General features: G+C 38.9%; 1 protein-coding gene across 7 annotated transcripts in view; it reads left to right on the plus strand.

Annotated features, from left to right (window-relative positions):
- Positions 1-13,816, plus strand: part of LOC124156169 (cytosolic purine 5'-nucleotidase) — a 207,768-nt gene that overhangs the window by 174,774 nt on the left and 19,178 nt on the right. For 6 of the 7 annotated variants that reach the window (XM_046530534.1, XM_046530535.1, XM_046530530.1 and 3 more), the window contains one exon: positions 12,463-12,536. In XM_046530534.1, coding sequence (XP_046386490.1) covers positions 12,463-12,536 — 74 coding nt within the window. Of the gene's footprint in view, positions 1-12,002; positions 12,096-12,462; positions 12,537-13,816 lie in introns of those variants that run through there. The other variant, XM_046530536.1, reaches the window with a different exon arrangement.

Consider the following 13,816-nt stretch of genomic DNA (forward strand, 5'->3'; position numbering starts at 1 on the left):
GACCACGGAAGTGCCAATATAATATTTTCAGTCGCGAAGATTATCATTGAAAAGTTATGAATTTGATATATCCTATTATCGCGAATATAAATTTAGGTGTGCTGTCAAATTTATAGCTTATTGCTCCGTGAAATTCGTTCCGCTATGCCCGTCAGTGACGACTTTTGTTTAACCATTTAAATGCGCGGTGGGTGACAACACCAGTGGCGCAGCGAGGGGGGGGAAGGGTTTTTGTGGGATAAACCCCCCAGAGCTCAGAGAAATTTTGAAGTTCAGTTAATTTTACTGAATTAGATTAATATTACTTGCAGAATATTAATATTAATCATTATTGAAATTAAATTATATTAAAATTAAATATTAATAAAATATCGTTCAGAAGGCAGCAAAACCCACCACTTATCTTGAAAATGTTCTGGGGGAGGGCCCCCGCAGCTCCCGCTTACCCTGGCTTGTATTCCCCTAGACCCCCAGTTTTAGTTGCGCCTAAACCCCCCTACCCTTAACTTCTAGTTCCGCCCTGGGGCAATAAGTATGGAGAGAATACTATATTGTCTTTTTCGTGGTCCACCCCCTCGATTTTCCTTTTTATTCCGATTTTTGTGATGACGCGTACGCCACGCGCGATGCGGACTTGTTGGACCTATGCATTTTATTTCCATAGTAGCTGTTGTCGTCCGCGCTGCGATTGGTAAACATGGCGGTCTCTCTGTTCGCCCTCCCCCTCTTGTTTACAGCGGAGACCATTCGCTACGTTGCGACATTGTGCTCTCCCCTTCCCCTGGTCGAAACGTGGTGAAGACACATGTATCTGATGTTCTCGACTAGGCTAAGGAGGAGGAGGAGGAGGTCCTTGGCGCATAGACTCTTTGATCACATACGCAAGCAGATATGCCCCCTTTAAACGCTTTACCTTTGAGACAGGTGGTCTCAACATCAACCCTAACCATAGTCTTCAATGTGTTTATATTTTCACCCGAGAAGTCCATTCATGCCATCGCTTCCAGTTATTCGCACGCGCATCTCGATCCATGAGACGTGTTGCGCCAGTTGTTGAGCGCTAGCTCCTCATGACTTCATGATAATTTACAATAAATATTGTTATTGAATGCCATTGACGAAATAAATGTCTGGAGAAATATCTCTGTCTCATTCTCTTCATAAGATGATCAACCATTTCTCTAAAGGCCGTTTTACACGGGGCACGGAATTGCGCAGGTTAGACCTGAATTAATTTCTAAAATGGCGTGGAATTAATTGCGCGAATGCATGAACGAAATTAGAACAGGGGCTATTTTGCCGTCTCGCATCCTCGCATTATCGCATGTGTTCTAGCAATTCACCGCTTTACGCGTCGCAATTTTGACTGCGCTTTCGCACGTACCACAGATTGCGCAATTCCGTGTACCGTGTAAAACGGCCTTAAGAACATTAAATGCTGTTCCGCTCGTGGTCGCCCGTGTCGCCTTATTGACGGCGCAGGATTCCTCCATCCTTCTCATTCCGCGTCCATCCTTTCTCCATCACGTCGGAGGGTTCCTATTGCCGTGGCGACTCCTTCCTCATGTCCTCACTCCTCTTGAGGTCCAGGCAGACCGGGAATCTAGGGCGGGGCAAAGGGGACACGTGCCTCCGACGGCAGATTTCAGGGGTCGACAAAATTTGAAAAGTTTATTTTTATAAAGTTATTTAATATTTCTACTAAATTTATTTGGAATTATCATGCATACATAAATTATTAAACAATAATATTAATAGAGCGTGTTAATGGCAAACATACGGTGTGTAATTTCAACTACCGCTTCTCCAAAAAATAGCTTACGCATGTCTTATATTTTAGCGATGGAGGAGGGAGAGAGAGCGAGGGGGTGATCAGAGTAGGGGGGAAGCGGCAACCTGATCTCTTTGACAACATCCATACAAAACTCCCAAGTTTCGGCCCTGGGTCCAGGTGTATAAGCCATGTGAGTCAGGCCTCATAGATAGAGGTGGGTTAAACTGTTCATTTTTATGAACCGTTCACTTTGATCCTGTTCAGTAAAAAGAACAGTTCAAAATATCGGTTCATAGTGAACAGGTAGGGTCATTCGGTAGAAAATATTGTTTATCATGCGTTTAGAGTACATGAAAGCTTAGTGTGGTATCGTAAGGCTTGTGGAGAGTGTTATGGTAATTTCGAGCAAGAATCGCGTTTTAAACAATATTTTTGGAGATGCATCCACATTAAAAAATTTCATCGTAGGCGCCAAAAACTAAGTCCAAAGATCATCTTGGTAAAGGGACCAAAAAAATGTTCCACAATCATGAGTTCAATCGTTTCCTAAGTTCATGAATCGCGTTTTAAACAATATTTTTGGACCCACACAGCACACGGACACCTTTCGGACATCCGGTGATTGTCCGCCAAGTGGCCTATGGACATCCTACGGACAGCCGAATTCATACAAAATGATGTCCGCTGCAAGTCCGCATGTCAGTAAAAAAGGTGGCCTATGGACGACCTGAAATTGTCCGCTCTGGACACCTTGAGGACACGTTTAGGTTAGGATTGCATTTTGTTCGATACAAATAAATAATAGGTCCAGACAAGAATTTAAATAAATAAGGCATCAATTCCATGCACAATATTTATTTGGCTTCTTAAAATAATACAATGCAAGAAACTACATACATATTATTAAATTTTCTTCTTCCCCTGCAACCGCTCCTTGGCGTGCCTTAGCCAGTTTTGGATGGCAACCTCCACATCTTTTTCAGCGGTCATGCTCTCCTGCACTGCTCCTGTAATAATGAAGTATATAAACATTTCATTGTAGCAAGAAATTGTATCTTGTACGTAACAAGCAGATTACATAAGACAGGACGCTATAGTCTTATTAGTCACGTGTTTAACATTCTTAAGGTTTCAAAATTAGGAAACCTGTCCATTAGAGGCTGAATACATTTTACAAACTTTTCTTTAACTTTTTCTTGTTCTTAAATAAGAAAAGATGTTGAGTAAAAATATTAATATGTTAGTAATGTATACATTATGATTAAGAACATTTTTCATAGAACAATTGTTGAACTAGATTTTAATCCCAAATATGAGAAGACTGTTTGCCTGTTAGACCCTGGTGCACCATCTAAAAAAAAATTCTTTGATCCATCCTTGCCAGACAGCTAAGTAGAGGTCTCGAAAAAGATATTGGAAAAAGCATTCAAATGGAGGATAATATTTCTGAACAATTGGTCTCTGCTTGAAGATTATGACTACACTAGAGTGAATTGTGTTACATAAGCTGGAGCTAAGGAAGACTAATGCAGAGGAGCTGAATATGATATAGGAGTAAAGGAAACTAGAAAATTTAAAGGAGGAAGTTTAAGTGGACTAGATCTCTTGGGATTAGTGTGAAAACAGCCACACTGATTTGGCACACAAACCACTTAGCTGCATTGGCCGAGATGCAACTTAAAAAAATAGAAACTTTGAAAAACTAGCAAAAACTTGCTGTAGTTAAGGCCATTCCATGATTTAGATCTCCGAATTCTTCCAATCTTAATAATTAAAATAGATCTTCTAATGTAGTCTGGTATCGAGGCAAAAGTGAAAACCTAGCTCACTGGCAATATTCACATTTCGACAGAGACATAACAGGTGAATAGCAGCTAAAGCCTGCTGTGAGCTACTGAAATTTCTATAGCTCCTACAACAACACCTACTTCAAAACATCTTAGTTAGCTAGAGCTACTAGAAAATAGTAGCTTCTGTAGTACTGTGCAACTACCATCCCTGTTGAATAAGTTATCCCATTCTTAAGTTCTACAGGTGTTATACATCGAACTTTTATAGAGCATGAGATCCTTTTCAACCATGTTTTTGGTAATTATACCTCCCATATGCAGAACAAAAATTGTTTTCAAATGTTTGAATTACTTGGTAGTGGAATCTACATCTGAAAATAATACATAACAATACTATTTTCTCTACCTTTAGCATGGAAGGGTGAACCTTGTATTACAAGATGTTCAATAATTATTTAAATTTACTTTATATGAGCTCCCTTAACAGGAGCAACTTGCGAAAAAAGTATCCAGACCAAAATTATTCCTCCTTGCCCAAACCTATATAATAATCAAACGAATACTTACACCTCTCTCTCATGCCTTGCTTTAGCATGTTCCAGCCAACTCTTCACTGTAACTTCCACACTAGAATTGGTGGCTGTATCGTCCTGGTTCAGAGCAACATCTGTAAAGAATGAAGACAAATAAGTATACAGACAATTATAAGAAGAGAGACATACAAACTTATAAATAGAAATAGGAACTAAATAAAATACAGATAAGGTATTTTTATTCAACTCCACTACATGAAAGCTATAGTCAGTAAATGCCTCCAGGTAAATATATCAGGTTCACGATACTCTACACCAAAATGTGTACCGATGGCTGTACGAAAAGATGCACAAGTTCTATTTTCTGGGTATAAGATTTCATGCAGCAGTTTGAGCAAATAAATGAACCATGTAACATAGCCGTAAGGTTTGTTTACACAATATATCACTTATAATTAGACCTTGTTTAGATTCATCCCAAGTTTCTTACAGTCGTCCTATAGTTTCCACTAAATTAAATGCATGGATGACTAATAGCACAGTTACTTAGTTTGTAGTTAAATTAGTTTATAATTTAGTAGGTTAGCAAAGTTGGGCAGAAAAAATATATTAAACGCTATAAAAGTTACGTCGGCATTGTAATTTTTTAATCCCTAAGCCTTATCTTTACTGACATAATAGATCATTTATTTATTTAGGACCTAAAATCTTTAATTATTAACCTAGTTCCATCAAACAGATAAAGAGTATAAAAACTTTTTGTAAAAAGGCTAAACATTGGTGGTTATCCTATCATAACCTTAATCGCCATATCCTATCATAACCCTTCGACCTGAAGACGCTGGCAGGATAGCCAGCGAAACTGTTGTCAACCAACAATCTGACGCGGAAGAAAACCCTGGAGAAATGCAGAGATCAAACCATCGCCGCGGAAACCTACGCTCTAACATCCTATCATAACATTAATGTTCTTTTTCGATGCGTGCGTGAATATACATATCAAAAGAAATCACACGGTGTACTCCGATTTCAAAGAATTAATAATTTACGTGAAACCTATTAATCATATATGCGTGTTGCAAAATCCCCCGGTTACACGTAAGTACAATTCCTAGTTATATATATATATATATATATTTTAATATCACGAGATGTGGGTCAATTCCTAGTTATATTTATTGCCAAGAACCCTACTTGATTTGATTTAGGAACGGAACCAAACGGACCGTTCGGACAACAAATTCAGCCGTAGCCTACGTTATCAAAACAACAGGTTCTATTTTATACGCTAGCACTTACATTATTTCCTATACGTTCTCGCGTACAGAGACTATAGTACAAGAACTTCCACTTTAAATTATATCATGTAAACAAGGAACAAAAGCGAAAATTTCACCATGAACAACGGAAAAAGACGCTACCTTTAGTTGCCAAGTAACGGTTTTACCGAGACGGTCATGTTGTTCCAAGCAGAGCCATATTTTTCCTCGAGATGTTACAGGCTGAGTTATAAGAAATATAAGGAGCATGCGGAAACACTATACTGCCGACAGTGAACGCCAAGAAAAAATTATTTGGATGTCACATCAAACTTACTTGGAATACATGTAGCTGCATCTTTGTAACCGCCAAACCACCATGCTGTCTCCGGTGTTCCATTCCGGTTCCTCTGTTGGAAAGGAGGAACGGAGGAATGTGGAGAACCATGGGAAAATCTGTATCGCGGAGTAGCGGTAGATTCAAAATTCGTTCGCCACCAAAAAATCTAGAATTTCAATATAAAGTAAAGGTACGGCAGTACTTACCTTCTATTGCCTATCCTTAAATTGGACAATTACAATGTCTAATCTGGGAATGAGGCCATCGATGCCGTGATAATTTTAGGAGAATTCTTACCATTAAAAATTAAAATGAATTTAAAGCGTTATGTTTCATTAAAATACTTTCCAATCAATCGCCTCTGAGATTTTTTAATCCCTAGAGAGTAAATATTAATTAATCAATAAGTTGAAAGAGTTCATTTAACCTGCAGGAATGGAATGTCCCCGAGATGGCTACGCGACGTCGGCAGGATATTGGTACATAATATAAAATTTCAGTAAAAATCGATAAATTCCATTATTCCTGTTGTTAATTTTTGTAAAAGTTGCTAAATTTAAGTAATTTTTATAATCATGAAAGAGTACGGGTTTATTGTTCATCCAACGCTTCTCAACCGTACAACATGCGGAAATTTTTAATTTTTTGAAAATTGCTAAAATTGTTGCTAAATTTGTTAAAACTTTAAAAATTGTTATAAATAATGTAGAGAGTCATAAGTTCGTTCAATTGTTGTTGTTTAACCCGTAAGGCATGTAGAAATTTTTAACGCTCGTAAATGTTACTTAAATTGTTGCTAACTTTGTTTAAACTTAATTAATTGTTATAAACAATGTAAAACTTAAAAATAGCGTACATTTGTTGTTCTTAAACTATAGAAGCGGTAAAAATGTCAAATTTTTTTTTTCGTTAAATAGTTTATAATTTCCTCCCAGAGTCCACACTCCAACAAAAGGATTACACTTGGTTACCTAAAATAATCCTCAAAATAACTCTTCCTCCACGAAAAATTTCCTCTTCCTCGATCGGGAGGAAGTATTCTGGCTTCAGAAACGAGAGAGAGTTTTTTTTCTTTCTCCCTTCTCCTATACTCCCTACTCGGAGGAGGATCTCGAGACTTTCTCTCGGAGTTCCTCCTTGAGGAGGTGAGTGTTTTAAGAGGAAACCAAAACTCCTAAACCCTGCATAATGGGACACTAGCTGGACGTCCGCTGGACATCCAAGATAGGACAGTGTGCGGACGGATGGCCAGGACAGCCGGCGGATGTCCTCTGGCTGTCCTGAAAATCCGCGGACACTGAGAGGACGCGACGGACGCGCAGCGGACGTCCTCTGGCAACGATGTGCTGTGTGGGGAGATGCATCCACATTAAAAAATTTCATCGTAGGCGCCAAAAACGAAGTCCAAAGATCATCTTGGTAAAGGGGCCGAAAAAAATGTTCCACAATCATGAGTTCAATCGTTTCCTAAGTTCATGAATCGCGTTTTAAACAATATTTTTGGAGATGCATCCACAAATCCACAAATGTTCAAAAAACGCAATCAAAATGAACGCGATATCCTAACTGAACGCCCCGAGGAAACTAATATTTAATCTAATATTTCGAACGGTTTGAAAGAACTGATATTTTAAATATCAGTTCAAATATTAGTTATGTCGAACGGTTCGAATGAACTGATATTTTAAATATCAGTTCAAATATTAGTTAGAACGAACGGTTCGAATGAACTGATATTTTAAATATCAGTTCAAATATTAGTTAGAACGAACTGTTCAGTGGCGAACTGTTCGTTTTCGTCGACGGAGGGGAATAGTAGAGAAAGAAGGGGAGGGGCTCGGTCGTCTACGACGCACTTCGGCGGCCTTGGATGGCCTCCGTCGTAACCGCCATCTGTTGTACCCACAACGCACTTGCTCGAGTAAGCTGCAGTTCAAAATGCCTCTTGATGATCATACCTACTGTACCGAGTATGCCGCAATTGTGCAGTGCCGACATGAACAGTGAACAGGGTGTTTTAGAGAACGGTTCATTTTCGAACCGGTTCATTTCAGTGAACAGTTCGTTTTGGCAGTTCGGTTCTTTTTGACCCATCTCTACTCATAGAGTATATCCCCGCGAGCCCGCCCAGGGTTCCGTTTCCGTGCAGTAATAAATATCGGATATTTGTTCTTACGTTGTAAAGGCGGTGTATGGAGTAAGAGGAATGTGGCAAGAGGGCAAAATTTGGTATCCCTTCCCCAAATTAGACGGTGAATCCGCGCCTTCTCCCTCGCATGATGAATAGATAAATACCCTCAGAAATAATTTTCCTACAATTTCTCCGAGGCATTGCCTCATCCTCTCTCTCTTTGTCGGCTCTTACGACAACAAATGACGTCTTATCTGTCAAATATACCTATCGGTGGGCTCAAGGATATCTGTTTTCTTGGTCGAGTAAATATCTTTCTAAATAGTCGTGTTTTTATAACTTACATAAGAGGATTCCAAAGAGATTTGAGGAATGTGGATATAGAGCTGCACTGGCGAGATTAAATATATATTACTCCCGTTAGGGCCACCCATGCCAGATAATTTGAAGGGTGGGAGCCAGACGAAAGGTAATCGACGTGATGGTTTCACGTAAAAAAACACTGTTGAAACGGAATTGGGAAACCCTACCAACTATTTCTTCCCTGAAAATATGAAAATGAGCCTTAGAAACTCATCGTACGGGACCCGTCCGCAAAGAGCGGGTGTCGTTCACGGCAGCGACGTCGGCTAGGTCCTCGGGGTCGTCAACATGCAAAGTTCTTGTAGAGACCTATCATCATCAACAGCAATCAAGAAAGAAGAAAAGAAGACTATGAAAATGTAGAAGAAGAAGTCATCAATAAGCGTAGGGCCAAAAATGTGAGGACAATAATGAGGGCGGGGAAGTTAGAAAATATCAGTAGGGAAATGGGTAAAGGGAGGATAGATATCTTAGGATTATGCGAAGTGAGGTGGAAGGGTGGTGAGTGGTGAAGGGTGGTGAAAGGGACTATTGGAGTGATGGTTATAGGTATATATATAGTGGTGGGGAGGAAAGCCAGCGAGGGGTAGCTATAGTATTAAACGGGAAGATGGGTAAGCTTGTGGTAGGTATAGACCAGGAAAGCGATAGATTCTGCTGGTAGAAACTGAGGCGCGACGGGCGCGACCCACCAACCTTGTGGTGGTTAAAGTGTATATGCCCACTAGTAATCATAGGGCGGAAGAAGTAGATCAGGTGTATCAACAGTTAGAGGAAATATTTAGAGAAACTTCGGGTAAGAAAAATTTAGTAGTGATTGGGGGATTGGAACGCCTCAGTCGGGGAAGGGAGGAGGGGTGGACACGAAATAGGAGATTTTGGACTAGGAATACGGAAAGATAGGGGAGAGAAAGCAGCAGAAGGATAAAGAAGCCTTGGGTTACGGAGGAAATTATTAAAGAAATGGAGGAGAAAGTGGAATAACGTGGGCACAGAGCAGGGAAAAATAATGTATAGGAAACTAAATAATCGAATACGGCGTGAAACTAAGAGGGCAAGGGAGGCTTGGTGGAGAAGACAGTGTGAGGAAATGGAAAAGTTTCCGAGTTGGAAGCTGGAGTGAAAGTGGGAAGAATGATGTTTAAATCAGTTAGGTTCGCTGATGATCAGGCGTTGATTAGCCAGTCAGCGAGGGGACTGAAGGCTCTAGTGGATGCGTTATAGGAGCGTTGCGAGGAGTATGGGATGAGGATTAATATGAAGAGGAGGAGGATTAATATGAATATGCAAGAAGACCTAGGTCATGCGGTTTTGTAAAGCATCGCGAGCGAGGAAAATGCGACTCAAGATAAAATTAAAAGGGGAAAAACTCGAGCAGGTAGTGCAATTCAACTATTTAGGCAGCACATTAGAGGAAAACAGATACAGTTGTATGGACATTAGGAAGAGAATTGCATAAGCAAAGGAGGCGTTAACGAACAGGAAGGAGCTTCTGAGAGAATCGTTATGTAAGAGTTTAAAGTAAAGGTTTGTGAAGAGTCTGATCTGGAGTGTAGCTCTTTACGGTGCATAAATGTGGACACTGAGGAAGGAGGACGAGAGAAGATTGGAGGCATTCGAGATGTGGGTGTGGCGAAGAATGGAGAAGATGAAGTGGACGGAGAAGAGGAGAAAGGAAGAAGTGCTGGACATGGTGGGTGAGGAGAAGCTTTTAGATGAGAAACGGTGTAGACAGAAGTTATGGATGGAGCGAGAACTTAGCGGGGAGGGGATGTTGAAATAGTGTTTGAGGGAAGAATGTTAGGTAAGCGAGGGAGAGGAAGGAACAGAATAGTATTTTTAGATAGAATGAAAGGGAGTAGGTCTTATTGTGAATTGAAGAGGGAAGTGCATGATGGAAGGGAAGGCTCCCAGAATTCTTGAAGAACTCCATGGAAAGCTACCTTATAGGTATAGATGGATGGGGTACTTAGCGGGGGGGAGATTTTGAAGACAGTGTTAGAGGGTATAATGTTAGGTAAACGAGGGAGGGGAAGGAAGAGAATAGGATTTTTAGATGGAATGAAGGGATTAGGCCTTACAGCGAATTGAGGAGGGAAGTGCTTGAAGGGAAGGGAGCCTCTCAGAATGCTTCTTCAGTACTCCATGGAAACCTACCTTAATCGGTAGAATACTGCAATAATAATATGTAATAATATATGTAAAAGAGGATATCTGTTTGCCTACGGCTTACGTTTCCATACGGCTGGACGGATTGCAACCAAAGGGGCATCTTATGTTCCTAAACTCCGTCGTGCTACTTTCGGTCGCATTCAACTCGTCCTTTGCATTGTTTTATCATTACCGTTTTCTGCATCATGTCATGCGTCCGACGCGTTCGACATCCTGCCGGGTAGGCACACCTCTTGACTCGCTCAAAGAGGAAATTTAAAAATCCGGATATGCGACCATGAATTCCAAGCTTCCCATTTGTCTGTGTTCTATCATTCCCTAGCAACGCCGGATGGCCTTTCAGAAATTACTATTTCTGAACTTATTTATTATAGCCATCAAATAAATACATCTATGCTTACTCTCTAGCATTATGGGATGCAATGGATACTCATAGTATCATTTAAACTGCACTTTCCCCAATTTTATTATTTAACTGCAAAATATATAAGTAAAACTGTGTGGAAATTTATTAACACATTTTTACAAAAAAAGATGCTCTATCAGTAGGTCCTTATAGTCATTAAATATTATTTTAAACTTGACTAACATGTAAGAAGAGGTGTACATTGCAGACACCAAAAACTATTCCATGCCTTGTCTCTGATGCAGAGTCTGCTAAAAGAAATTGTTGTTAACATCCCTGAGTATACTAAGCATTGCATGCGATGCGATGGATTGCATTGCAATGCATGTTCAAAATTTAAACTTAGTTTTGCACTTTCCATTATGGTTAGAATCTGGAGTGTACCCTGAATTGAAACTGGGGGGTGAGGAAAAATTATTTGTAATTACAGCAATACTTTGTTTTTTATGCTTGAAAAATTATTTGTACTCTTGCTACATATATTGTAGTTATTTAGTTTTTCCTGTGTTTTAATAAAGCTTGTTTGAAAAATATGACCATTTTATATCTTTTGCTCCTCTTCTTTGCCCCTCTCTCGGTACGACCAAGAGCTCAATTTTTTAAAGTGATCTATTCATGTCTTACAGACCATCGCATCCGTATGGATGCCAGCCAGTTAATGCTACAAATAAAGTCCCAGATACCATTGGCTATGACTATGCCATTGAATGTTTGAACTATTTGTACAGTTTTTCCATTTTATTATTTGAAATAAGAGTTACTAAATTCTTAGGAATGCTTTATGAGAAGGTTTTTTAAGGTGCTTAGAATTCTCTATTGTGCAGGTACTATAAGTGTATGCATATTGTATACTTTTGTGATTAACTTTAAAAAAAAAAAAATTGCTAGGTAGTGTTTCTCTATAACATACTTTATCCCTCTCACAATTCATCATTATGTCTTCCACTAACAGGATCCACCATTCACCAAAACAGAATGAGTCTATGGCAACAACATGACAACCATGTCAATAGAAACACAACCCAGTACAGCAAATAATAACAAATAACAAGTCACGCATGAGACGTTAAAGGTTGTTGTACTTTCATGAGTATATATTTACCACCAGTTCACAAATTAGAAAGTATATGTTAGGAGGTATGATATATGTACCTCACACGTATAATATCTCCCTATTTTCACCGTTATATACCTTCTCAAATTATTTTTTCACTCATCTAACCCATTAGGAGGTCTCACTTGTCTTTTTCTGTATATGCATATGGCTACCGAGTGTTAGTGTGCATGAAATAACTTGGACTATGAAATATTTTGGACCGCAATCCTTGTAAGTGTAAATTAACATTTTTTCATTCTAGGAAACTTATTGTATAAATGTTGATGTTTGAGTATATAAATAGCTATGCCCTTCTCATCAATAAAATTCAGTCATTCAATCTGTTGTAGAACAATTTATTTATGATTCACTAAATGACTATTGTCATATTTATGTTACACTATCCCCTTGGATAGTCATCTCTAGTTTGAAGTGGACTTTGGAATGTGTTCTCAATAGAAGCAGTTTCTATAAAATTATTGTTTCCAATCTTAGCTTTTTTAATGCTGGCAACTTCCATGTCATTTATTGTGGTGAGGAAGTTACTCGAATCTAAAATTTGGGTCAACTGGTAACCATGTTTTCTTTATCTTTTCAGGATTTTTGTCAACAGGAGTTTGCATTTAGAGAATATCAAATTTTATGGATTTGATATGGACTACACACTGGCGGGTGAGTGTTCATTTTTTTTATTTAAGATATTTCTTTTAAATACTTTCCTTGGTTACGAATAACCATTCCCTATGTTTACCAATTGAACTGAAATCAGTCTGGCTGACTCAATCCTGATTGTTAAATGAAGCAATCTTAAAGGCCTGTTTACACGGTACATTAACACGTACGGGTTAATGTCTAAATGTATGAATGCGAGAATGAACACCAAAATGCACCGTGTGACCACCCAAATTGGGCGAATGCATGCACAGAAAATAGAACCTGTTCTAATTTGGTTCATGTATTCGTACATGTTCCGTTCCGGTCCACAAAAATCATTCACGCAAACGTACATTAACTCGTACGTGTTAATGTATCGTGTAAACAGGCCTTTATACACCAGTCTGTATGAGGGCTGAGCAAGCTCACATTCAAAATCAATCTGAAATCTCACGTTGGAATGATAGGTCAGGTCTGAGCGGTAAACACATTGAGCTGATTCAGCTCAGTTGCAAAATGCAATCCTTATTTTCCACCTGATTTAAATATTACAAATTAATAATATGCGATAAACGTAAGGAACTAGAAATAACTTGATGCATAGATGCACTGAGAAACAAGGAAATATTTTGGGAGGGAAAAGGAAGAATATTTAGATTTAAGTCAATATGTTAAATCCATGTTAGTGAATACAGTGCTACGAGTCAGCTTTTTGTATCATTTCAGATTCTGAGATCAATTAGCAAATGTAGTTATTGCACCTGAGACCAGGTATAGTTCAAGAAGCTTACATATCAAGGAGTTACATGGAATACCATCAAACATCATATTACCATTTCTGTATTTTATAACATCAAATCAGTGTCCTGTCAGACTGTTGAAATACATTAGAGGTCAAGAAAATTTTTTTCCATTGGACTCCATCTCCCATCCTAACTCCACCTCATTTATTTCTCCACATGCATGGGTAGTATTATATTCTTATCAAAGATATACTGAAAGACCTCCATTTCTTCCTGTTCTTAACTGGTTATTTTGCCTTCTCATGGTTCGTCTTCCCAGTAAGTTCAACTGATTCAGGCATGATATAGTAGAAGTTTGGCATATTGAAAGGAAAGGCAGTTGGACTTTTCCACAATTATCATGAAAATTTATTGTTTAACAGAAGATTTATTAGGAAGACTGAGAGATAAGCAGTCAGGGCAGTCTAAGAAGGATACAGTGAAGAAGAACTTTAAAAGACAGTTGCACTTTTCCGCGATAATTGTTGTGGATAAATGCAACTACCTTTTATAGTT

The sequence above is a fragment of the Ischnura elegans genome, chromosome 3 (genome assembly GCF_921293095.1).
Source record: "Ischnura elegans chromosome 3, ioIscEleg1.1, whole genome shotgun sequence".
In the NCBI taxonomy this organism is placed as follows: Eukaryota; Metazoa; Arthropoda; class Insecta; order Odonata; family Coenagrionidae; genus Ischnura; species Ischnura elegans.